This window comes from Excalfactoria chinensis, chromosome 4 (assembly GCF_039878825.1).
Source record: "Excalfactoria chinensis isolate bCotChi1 chromosome 4, bCotChi1.hap2, whole genome shotgun sequence".
Lineage (NCBI taxonomy): Eukaryota > Metazoa > Chordata > Aves > Galliformes > Phasianidae > Excalfactoria > Excalfactoria chinensis.
The window spans coordinates 35010823-35022291 of NC_092828.1; the positions used below are offsets into that span (position 1 = coordinate 35010823).

An 11469-nucleotide genomic window follows, 5' to 3' on the forward strand; every position below is an offset into this window, starting at 1 on the left:
ATTGTTTGAACGAAGCACCTTCAGTTCATAGTTCATATATACTGACAGCTTGACAAAACTGTCTTACATTGGAACAGTGTGGTGCTTATAAAGATAAAAATAGTCTCCCTTTCAACTTATTCTCTTTCATTAAATAATACTGTCAATAGTTATTAGTACTGTTAATTTAGGAGTCATCAAACAGTATGTAAAGTTAATACTTTTGTGTAGGAACTCAACTTCAGAATACCAGGGTTGGTTTTTCTGGGTTATTTTTTTTAGCATAATTTACTATAATTCATTATAGTACTATAAATTTATATTTAACTTTCCTCTGCTGCCATTTTGTTTTTTTCCCTTTCTCTAGAGTAACTGTGGTCAAAAAATAAAAATTCGTCGTGTTCTTATGAATTGCCCTGAGATCGTGACCATTGGTTTAGTCTGGGACTCAGAACACTCTGATCTGACAGAAGAGGTTATGCGAAATCTGGCAACACAACTTTATCTTCCTGGGGTATCTGACCTAAATTAACTAATTATTTATTCTATAATTTACTCTGATATGTTTATGTAAATATTAATATATGCATATATATCTGCATGTATACAAGTATATCATTTTTTAAATACAATTTAACTTCAAATATTATAGCTAACGTTCTGTGTAATGTGCTACTTGGCACAGCATTTGTGAGATGAAAATACGTTGTCAGATAGATCAGTCTTACATCAAAGTATGAAGATGAATGTAGATGAATTCCTAATTGAAGATCTAAATATATCATATTTGGTTTGAAATGTGTAGAATTATTCCAGAGCATTGATGTTTTGCTCTATTGACTATGTTAAAAACGAATGTCAAAATAGATGCGATATAGTAATATATATAGTAATATAGTGAGATGTAATAAGTGCCAACATCATTACTTATATTCATGAAAATCTGAATAATGCAAATGCGTATTTAATAACAATAACATTTCAGAAGTGCTGGTAATAGGTCTTGTGATGAAGGCCAAATGTTCTGCAGACATGTACAAATATTAACTGTTTCTACAGCTCTTCTATAGGGTTACAGATGAAAATGCCAAAAACAGTGAACTTTTTCTTGTGGGAATGATTTGCTACACAAGCCGACATTACTGTGCCTTTGCTTTTCATACCAAGAGCTGCAAATGGGTGCTGTTTGATGATGCTAATGTGAAAGAGGTAAATACGGTTTTTACTGCTACCAAATTCAGTGATCTTTTAGTTTTCTTGAATGCATTTTTCTGACACTAAGATTCGAATCAGAAGAGTCTTCATTTTAGTGAACTTTTATTTTCATAAGTCAGTTTTCACAAATGAATTTTAGAATCAACTTGACTCCTTCAGATTGCAGATATTTAAGAATTTTAATGTGCTTCCTGTCAGCAATTGAGTTCTTCCTGCCTATGAAAAGAAGAATTCGTGACTGATGGCTATATTCGCAGTAATAATATTCTGATGTGCTGCTTGTTCAAGCTTCTTGTCACAACTTGTGCTAAAATGTTGATTCTTACTGTACCTTCAGAATTAGGAATTTAGTACCTGATGCTTATCACATTATTCTGTTGAATTGGTTTTGATACAGAAAGATGATTTATTTTTTTTCCTTAGATTGGAACAAAATGGAAGGATGTAGTCTCCCGGTGCATTCGATGTCACTTTCAGCCATTGTTGCTATTTTATGCTAACCCAGATGGCACAGCTGTATCTCCAGAAGATGCTCCAAAGCAGATTATTTACTGGTCTCAAAACAAAGCAACAGGAGGAAATGCAGAAGACTTGGGTAATCAGATGTATTTTAATAATAACTGTATTTATGAAATGAAGACTTTAAAGATGGGAGTAGTGGATTTGCTGATATGTTCTTAAATATTTTTATCAGTAAGTATCTAAGGGGTCTCAAAAGGAAAGACTGGTGTACTCATTTAATAATGAAACTGTGTGTTTTACGTTTGATATGGGAATACCAATTGAGATATGGCTTAAGGGGCTGGGGAGGAATATGTTTTTATTGTAGATTGGTCATTGCTAAACTTAAATGAAGTAATACTTTCAGAATAAAATCATAGTAAATTTGCATGTGGAAGTGCTTTTCTGTATGTACTGATGCATTTTACCAGTATTTTAAAAGTTATTTATGTTAAGCTTTGCTTAAAATATCTTATATGGAGGTATGTTTGGAGTGTGTGTTTCCCTCAACTTTAAGAAAAATCAGAACAAGTTGCAGGAAACTTGTTTTCCCAGATTTTTACTGCTCTTTTTGATTATGAATGTAACATATAAGTAAAAGAGCAATTGAATTTGACATGCATTTTCTTCATGTGATGAACTGTGATAGGATGTAGACTGCTTCAGGGAAGGAGAGGAGTCTTTTCCACTGCAGTGTGCCATTATGAATACAGCGGTATATAAAGTATTCATGAAGTGTTACAGAAGCTTATTGCCTAGCGTATTGAACTGTAATGAGTGGGTTGTAATGAGTGGCTGTTTTTTTGTTTTCAGATTCTTAATTTAGAATTATATTTTGAATTTTCATACTGGGAATTTCAGATTAGGAAGCCTTTCATTCTAAAGATAAAATGTGTTATTTTCTAGGATGTGAGAAGCATTCTACTCCTAAATCAGACCATTCAAAAGAGAATGGAATTGGAGACTCTACTAGTCAAAGGGGTAATAAAAAACTTCAGCCAGATAGTTCAGCATTCAGTAGAAGCCACATTCAAGCTAGCGGTGGTAAAGGTCCAGGTACGTACTTTCACCCCTAACTGCAATACCTGGCTTATGAAATAATTAATAGTATTTCAGGTGTGTGCGAACTTCCACATTAGAACTATTTCCAGACCATTGTCTTTAATGGGTCTTTGAATAGCAACTGATGTTTAAGTAATGTTTGCCCTAATAGCTTTTTTTTTTAAATATTCTTTATTCCTGTACTGAAGTGGCTCTTGAGGCCTTTCTCAAACTTCATCCTGCCTTCTAGTCATGTCTGGCCAAAGGCATGTATGCAGCATTACTTTAAGTCTTGTATGTTGATACGTACATTTTTGGGGCAAAAAAAAGGCAAAAAAAAGGAAAAGAGTTTTATTATATATTTCTAAAGGTACATTCTGTCAGTAACCCAGGCTTTCAGGAACGCAAACAATAAGAACACAGAGAAAACTATAAGTAGTAATACTGGGTATTGACTTCTGTATAACGTGTCTGTGCCTTTTCTCCAAACTCGGAATACATGTCAGGGGGAGATGTTTCTATTCTGTCTTTTAGTGTTTTAGGATTGCCAAGCTTCTTTAAACTTGCAAATGCCTCTTTTTTGAAGAGGTCATGACTCCAAAATAGTATTTACCTTTTGAAAAACTGAGGGTTTTTTGTTTTGTTTTTTAAGCAGTGACTTTGCTGCTTTCTTAAAAATACAACTTCACGTTTAGGCAAGAATAAAGCCAACTTCAGTTTTTTTAATATAATTTTTAAAAGTGGCATTTATTTGAGATGTTTATACACTTGTACCGATAATTGTATCTTTTGTTTTCTTAAGAGTCTATGCTGTATAACTCATTAGTCTTTCAGTAGTGCTAATACTAAAATACAAATGTTACAATGCATAAATACTAGTGTGTGCTTTGATCGTGATTTTTTTTATTAGTGATCTTTGACAAAAGAATCTATTTTTTTTGCAGCTAAGTTAGCTTACGGTGATCAAAAGGACAAACTGAAGGACATATCCAGAGAGTGTGCTCAGAAAGCTGCTGATATGAAAAACTTCTCATCTTTACGAAAAGATGCAGACAGAGGACCAAGAAGGGAATCTGGGAGACAAAGAGGTAATGTTTTAAGATATGAGCAGAGGATCAGTAGATCAAGCAAATTTGCACATCTGTATTAGCTGTGAAGGATTTCATTCTCCTTTCTAAGGAGCAGATTGTAAGATCTGTTTTTATTTTTCTGAAATAGATACTGAATTTGTTACTTAATGTGTTGAGAGAATGTAGGAAAAGCGTGTACTGTGGCAATGACATGTATAACTGCTTGTGAGAGCTTAAATGCAGCTTTTTTTTTTTTTTTTTTTTTTTTTTTTTTTTTTTTTTTTCTCATTAGATTTAATTGGGGAAGATCGTTCCAATTTTAAGTCAGGGTCTCCTCCAGTTGGAAATGGACTTAGACAATGTACGGATCAGCGCATATACAGCAGCCAGGGAAGAGGGCCTTATAAACATGACAGTGTACCTCCCCAAACAAAACTTCCTGTACAGGTGATTGGATCAAATAAAACAGAAGCTTTTCCTGCTGGTGAAAAACCTACGCTCAGGACCCGATCTGATGGTGTCACTGGCTATGATACGGATAGCAGTCAAGACTCTAGGGATAAAGGAAGTATCATCAGTAGCAGAAGCAGAAGTAAAGGCTGGAAACCCATGCGAGAGACACTAAACGTAGACAGCATTTTCAGTGAAACCGAGAAGAAACAACATAGCCCGAAGCACAAAGCAAATCTGAACAGTAAATCTAAGCATGAAAAAGAGCGAAGCTTTAACCATTGGCCAAAAGAGAACCAAATCCAGAAAGGTTTAATGACGATATATGAAGATGAAACAAAACAAGATACGGGAAGTAGAAGTTCTTTGGATTCAGAGGGAAAAGGGAATGCTGAAAAAAGCAAAGGATTTGCAGAGAGAAAAATCCATGGTGATAACTGGCAAATTCAGAGGACAGAATCTGGTTATGAGAGCAGTGATCATATCAGCAATGGATCAGCAAATCCGGACTCACCTGTTATTGAAGGAATCAATCCATCAGATGTCAAGAATATTAATAAAGATGGTGCTTCCTGCAGGTAATGCCAGTTCTATTTACGTGGATTGTCTATGCAGGAAAATAAGTTTTAAGATTCATTTGTTGTTTCAATCAAGTAAGCATACTTTCAGAACTTCGATACTCTTGAGGATGTATAAAACTAGCAACGTATCTAGAAATATGAATGCAGACAGGAGTTAATCTTACTTTAACTTTGAGGCTGCAGCACTATTTATTTCTGTTGGGAAAGTACTGAGCCACATCATTATGGTGCTGAGCCAGGATTTCTAAGCCCTGCTTTGGGGCAGGGTGTGTTAATTTGAATTAATTGCTACACTTCTTTAGTTATGAAGTTTTTAGTTACTGGGTAACTTGCCATCTGTAATGGAATACAACTGTCTTTATAAATCATATCTATAACAGTCGTATGGATGGGCTCCTGGCAAAAAGATGGAAATGGCAGTAAATAAATAAGCTAAATTTTATTATTCTTACTATGAATTACAGTAACAGGTATGCTGCCTTTTGGGAGGTTGTGGAGTTTCTGTTCATGGAGATGCTCATAACCCAACTGAACATGACACTGAGCAGCATCTGCTCTGGCTGATCATATTTGAGCAGGGGTTTGGAATAGATGGTCTCATAAGATCACTTCCAGTATTCCTTGTTGCACTGGAGCAGTGATTATTGGGAACACTTCAGATAACTGGAGTTAGATGACCAGTGTTGTCTGTTCCCCCTTAAAGTCACTGTAGAAAATAAATATTCAAAATAGACATGCTTTCTCAGTGATCTGTTAGTCCATACTTTTTGAAAGTAGTATGAAATATTTTCTGTGCAGTTGGTGATGTTTTCTCACAGATGGCACATCACTCTAGTGCTGTTCATAACTTTGGGAACCAGCTGTCTTTATTGAGCAGGCTGCTGTGATAATACAAGGCACATTTTCTTTATTTTCTCTGTTGCGTAATGAGTGTCCTGCTGTTGCACTCTAGATTAGGGTTGGGATGAGTGGGTGTGTAATCCCCAGAACAAACTTGGATACACCATCCTCATGAACTGCATGTTTTTCAAGTGTCTGTATGAAAGACTGCAGTTCATCCTAAATTTCTCAGCATCATTACAGCTTGTCATGTGTGGAAGCTGTGTTAGAAGTACTTAAGGGCTCGCTCTCTATCTTACGTATGTTCTGTAGTGTGGCTGTGTTAAAAGTATGTGGGGCTACCTCTCCATCTGAGGTATGTTCTAAAGTGTGTTTTAGTCAAAAACATAGTGGTAAAGGGAGACAAAGTGTCAAACAGGCAGAACTATGTTTTATGTATTCAAGAAGATAATGTTTGTGACGGTGCCTCAGTAGTTTAACCCTTCAAAATCGCCTGTGCTTATTTTACAGTGAGCAGAATTTGTCAACAAAAAAAGCTGAAAATGTGTTACACTCAGTATCCCAGCACAACAGAAACTTTTATGGTAAGAACTTGCGTTTACAAAAAAAAAAAAAAAAGAAAAAAAAAGAAAAAAAGCTTTCTAGAAATACTGGAGGTGTACCAAGATTTTCATACCAACGTACTAATATCTCACAGGAGATGGAGAGGTTTCTGGTGATCTCTTTTACTGTATAATGTTGCTGCAATTTTGCCATGATTTTATTTTTCTCCACTAAAAACACTTCTGTTTACTAATACTTGTGATTTTTTGAATGACACTTTGCTGGCATAAGGCATCTAGTTTTACTCATTTTCACTGTTGTTATTTGGACTCTTCTTTGTTTGTTTGTTTTTAATCCAACCCAGGAGGTTAAATGTGACCACCCAAAAAGAGAGTACTTTTATTCCCGTGTTTTCCCCAAAAATAGTTGTGTGTGTGTTCTTGGTTGATGCTAAGGACGGTTTAAAAAAATAAATATATATGTATATCTATGGATAGGCTGTAGTATGATTTCTTTTCTTGCAAGATATGAGGCAAAATCAGGAAGAAACACTTGTAATAAGGAAATCTGCTTCCTTTTACATACCAACATGCCTGCTGGATTTTTATAAATGCCTTGGTGTATAAATGTTACAGGTCACCATGAGGCCAGCCAAAATCATTATCTACTGTTGCTGGAACAATGGAATGGTGCTTGTACAAGGAGGTGCAATAAGTATTAAGACACTTCCCCAGGAAATGTTTGATTTTCATAGATACTGTACTTTCATTTGAAGAATGTACAGTGTAGTTTCTTCTAAGACTTAAATTTCATGTCGGAGGTGGATTTGCTGTACCACAGTTTCGTTGCTATTCCAGTTACTTTTTGGTTGTAGAAAGAAAGCTAACTTGGTGTTTTATCTTGATGACAGAAGAAACATTTTACGTGGAACACAAAGATCTGTTTTTCTGTGATTATTTTTTTTCCTGCTACGGTTCTGTACTATAACTGTACTTTCCAGTAGGAGAAAAAATAATAAGGTAGTGAAAACAAACAAAAAAAACCCATCAAAACCAACCAAACAGACAACGCACAAAAAGCGCTACTGAAAATATATAAAAGTCCCTGTCAGGATGAGAAATAGGTAGCTTAATTAGCTTACACAGTAAACTAATATATTAAATATAGCTATAACTCATCACCCATCGTATTTCTTCAGTACTGTTTTCTATTCCAAGTAACCCTTACAGTTATAATAAAGCATTATCATAACAACTGTCAAAGATTATTGATGTTAAAGCCCCATCTACTCAATACTTCTATTTCAGTAACTAACTTTTTATTAGTTCCTTAACAAAAAAAAGATGCAATTCTAAATTAGATGTGAAGTTCTCACGTGTTTGTTTTGTAAAACTGTTTTTAATGTAAGTGATTAATAGGCTGAAAAAAAATAATGAATAATGTGATTATATCACATGTGAGATAAGGATTTACTTAGACTGATTTTGGTTGTCTAAAAAGTGTGTGTGTGTCTGAACACCTTAAGGAGGAGGAGGAGAAGTTGTTTACAGGCACCAGTTGTACCACCTTATGTTATGTTTCAGAATGTTAAGAGCAAGACTAGAACTGATAGGTAAATACCACACAGACTTCTAAAAAAAAATGGTACTTCAGCAAGTAAACACCCAGTCATTTCTGAGAATAAAATGAAATGTAAGAAATCCTCCGTAGCTGCTCATAGCAACTTGTAAAAATATCTTGTCCATTAGTAGGGAAATAGCATTTAACTTTTTATTATGCCTACCATTTTTACTGGTACCTGATTTTAACAGAAGCTGAATGAGGATACTGACTGTTCAGTAGTTGAAGAATTTTGTCCTTGACCTACAAAAATAAACTTATTGTTCGAGCATTATAAAGATAGTAACATTGGATCACATGGTGGTAATGCGAATCAGATTGCTGCTTCTTTCTGTAGAAGTAAGCAGTAGATAACTGTAGTACTAAAGTAAATGACCCATGTGACCAATACCTAATTTGTGTGATTAAATTTTGGGAGGAAAATATGGTTATTAAGCAAACAGGGTGTTCAGAACTTTTATTTATGCATTGATGTTCATGATGTTTGAGTTCAGTGAACATGGGTGGTGGTATTTTCTGTGTATGTAGAACAAATGATATAAAGAGTGTGAGGGCAGAATTTGGAACCTTACGTTTTTCACACTGAAGAAAGATGGCTATAACTCTTGGAAATACAGAGTTAGGGGTATAGAGTATCTTCTTGTGGCTTTTCATAAGAGTAACCATGCTAGCTACTGATAATTATTTTCATAATAAAGTGCTTTCAGTTGCCTTTGTGAAAATGAACCCTTGACTCTGAAGACATGCACCTGTGAAATTGCCACTCTGACAGTTTCTGTAAAAAGCATTATTGTTGGCAGGGGAAATGGTTCCAGAGTTCACTAGCATGACACAACTCCAATTCCATTTAAAATCATTTTGAAGCTCTTATGAATATGTCAGCAGGAGTCCAAATTACCTTTGCTTCTTTGTCACACTAGAAAGCCACATAAGCTATAATTTGGACATAATTCTGAAAAAGAAAATCCTAGGAAAAAATAAAAAATACAGGAAACATGCAGCTAAAGCAATAGGTAGAAATTGATTGATTTATTTTTTTTATGTATAGAATTCAGATGTTGCAGAATTTTGCACATGTATGTGTGAATTAAGTCATTAGAGAAGAACTCTTTTTTGACTTGTTGGCTACAGAATGGGTGTTCATGACTTTAAAATCTAGATTGCCTATACAGATGTGAAAGTGGGTGTTCTCAAATCTTAAAAGCAGATCAGTGTGTATTTGAGAGACCGGAATTACCTTTACTTAGTGGTAAGTTGCTTATGACCTGTTGATAAGGTTGGCAGTCTCTAGCTGAGCACAGTGCTCATGTGTCCCATATCTAGTTTTGCAAAGAACCTAGAGCCAAAATTCCCAATAGAGTCTAAACCGGGTTTTAACCTTGCGTGGATCTCATGTCAGCAGAAGAGAAAATAACACGTCTATTTTTAAGTTAGCTGGAATTCTGAAGGCACAAATCACCTGGTATCACTGAGCAGATTTGGTTGAACGTGTGCCATGGTCACTCTACTAACCTTTGCTGCCTCCTCCTGACAGATTTATGACACTGCCTCTTGGAAGGACCTAATGTGCTGCATTCCTTTAGTTTGGCTTGGAATGCTCTTCACATCAGCTGTTTTGTGGAATTAAAGAGAAGTTGTATAGCCTGTGCTATAAAAGGGATTTATGGCTTAGCGAAATCTACAGCAGAAGGAAATATTTGCTATTTGATGACCTCAGTGTTAGTTATCTCTGAAGGCACAGTCTGCTGGAACAGTTTTGAACTTGCTTTCTGTTTGGGTCCTTGACCCTTGCAGCTATGACAAGGGCTCATTCAAGTGGTACTGTTTACCACACTTTTGTTAGTTTCAAGGCTGGAAGGGATATTGAAGGTTTTGTCTTTTCAGGTATACACCTTTTCTAGCCTCTACAATCTTTGTCCTTCATCAAAGATTTAGCATCTTTAATCTTTCCTCTCTTAACGATTGGACAGATGTGGACTCTTGAAGCAAATCTCCAACGTTGCCCAAAGTTTAGTTGTTCGGGGCTTTTTGTGTTGGTTTGTTTTTTAACTTCTATTCTGTCATTCTTTTGACTTAAGTCAAAATAAGTTTACCTATCAAAATAATGCCACTAAGGCTTTATTTTAAATGAAGAAATTAACAACATGTTCAAATTAAGAAATAAACGATAAAGCACCGTAGTAAGATTACATCAGGTAAGAAAAGATACAAATCTTTTGCAGCTTTCTCTGATGCAAAAGGGACAGTCTGTTACCTGTTTGCAGTAGGATAAGTTGAATCTGAACTCAAGATCAGTCTGCTCAACTATTTGAGGCTGTGTGTGCTGGTTTTTGTGAAGCACATTCCCAGTTTTTTCTGAGATAAGTAACGTAGTTGCATGGTACACTCCATACACTTAGAAAATTCAACTTATTTTGAATGGCTGTGAAGCAGGTGACTGATTACATACAACAAGCTAATTATTGCGTTAGGAACATTTACAGTAGCTATCTTTAAACAGACTTTTCCTTGTCACTTGCCAAAAGTCTTTTCTGTGTGGTGTTAACATGGATTCTTCAATACTTCTTTTATTCACTGTTCAGTAAGAGCTGCTTTGTTCAGAAATAGTATCTTTTAAAAGCAAAGAATTTGTTCTCTGGTCAGTGAATAGGGGTTTCTAGAGTGTGTGTAGTATTCCTGGCCCACACACTCGTAATGTTGTGTGCTGAGAGTGTGTGGGTGAGAGTGCTCTCTATCTACTCATTGTCTCTGCAAACTGTACGATTGTTGTAAGAGAAGTAACGGTTATCTGGCATTTCATAAATGTTTCAAGAATGCTCAAAGTTTTTCTCATTTGAGTAAAACAAAAAAACAATGCTCTGACATTATTCTATTTTGTTAATAAATTGTGTGAAATTTCAAAAGTCATGAAATATATAACTTACAATTTATTTTGGCTATCTGTATAAATGCTTGTATGAATATCTGTTCTCAAAATGTGTTTATAATTATGTGATGTGTTAGCGTTTGAAAGGATGTCTATAGGACTCCAGAATTGTGATAATTACCCCTTTCCTGACAAAAGTGCTCTATATTATTGTAGGCTAATACATGCTCTGATTCTCTGATGATTTTATTTTTTCCAAAACTCTTATTTTGACTCATGTCAGATCCTGTCAAGAGTTGTTTCCTGTTGTGTTTTGTTTGTCTGTTAACCTCTGAGAGGTCACAAGGGAATTGGACTGTATTTCTATTTACTTTGAAATATTTTTCCACTTTCAGACTCCAGGAAAGATCCTGTCAATACAGAAGTTAACTACAGACCTCATGTTAATGTCCCAACAGAGTTACATTTGCAGGTGCCCAGTCCTCAAGTCAAGAGGTAACTAAATAGTGGTATTATGTAATACTATTAAAAATTACTGAATTCTGTAATGTGATAGAAATCACTGTTACCTAATGTGAAAAATGATGGTATTAAATATTTTGACAGATGATGCCTTTGGCATTTACCTAAACTATAGGGTTGAGAGATCTACTCCTGGGGAAAAAAAATAGTTTTAATTTTGGTATCTAGTAAATGAAACCCCAGATAACTTAGGTAGTTTTAAACCATCTTAGTAGCGCAACAACTTTTAATGTTTGTGTTT

At 35.1% G+C, this 11469-nt stretch overlaps 1 protein-coding gene across 3 annotated transcripts in view; it reads left to right on the forward strand.

The window, feature by feature from the left end:
- Positions 1 to 11469, forward strand: part of USP53 (ubiquitin specific peptidase 53) — a 36522-nt gene that overhangs the window by 18519 nt on the left and 6534 nt on the right. For all 3 annotated transcript variants that reach the window (XM_072336677.1, XM_072336678.1, XM_072336679.1), the window contains 8 exons: positions 347 to 493; positions 1039 to 1188; positions 1618 to 1789; positions 2602 to 2751; positions 3681 to 3824; positions 4099 to 4834; positions 6188 to 6261; positions 11102 to 11201. In XM_072336677.1, the coding sequence (XP_072192778.1) occupies positions 347 to 493; positions 1039 to 1188; positions 1618 to 1789; positions 2602 to 2751; positions 3681 to 3824; positions 4099 to 4834; positions 6188 to 6261; positions 11102 to 11201 (1673 nt within the window). The remainder of the gene's footprint in view (positions 1 to 346; positions 494 to 1038; positions 1189 to 1617; positions 1790 to 2601; positions 2752 to 3680; positions 3825 to 4098; positions 4835 to 6187; positions 6262 to 11101; positions 11202 to 11469) is intronic.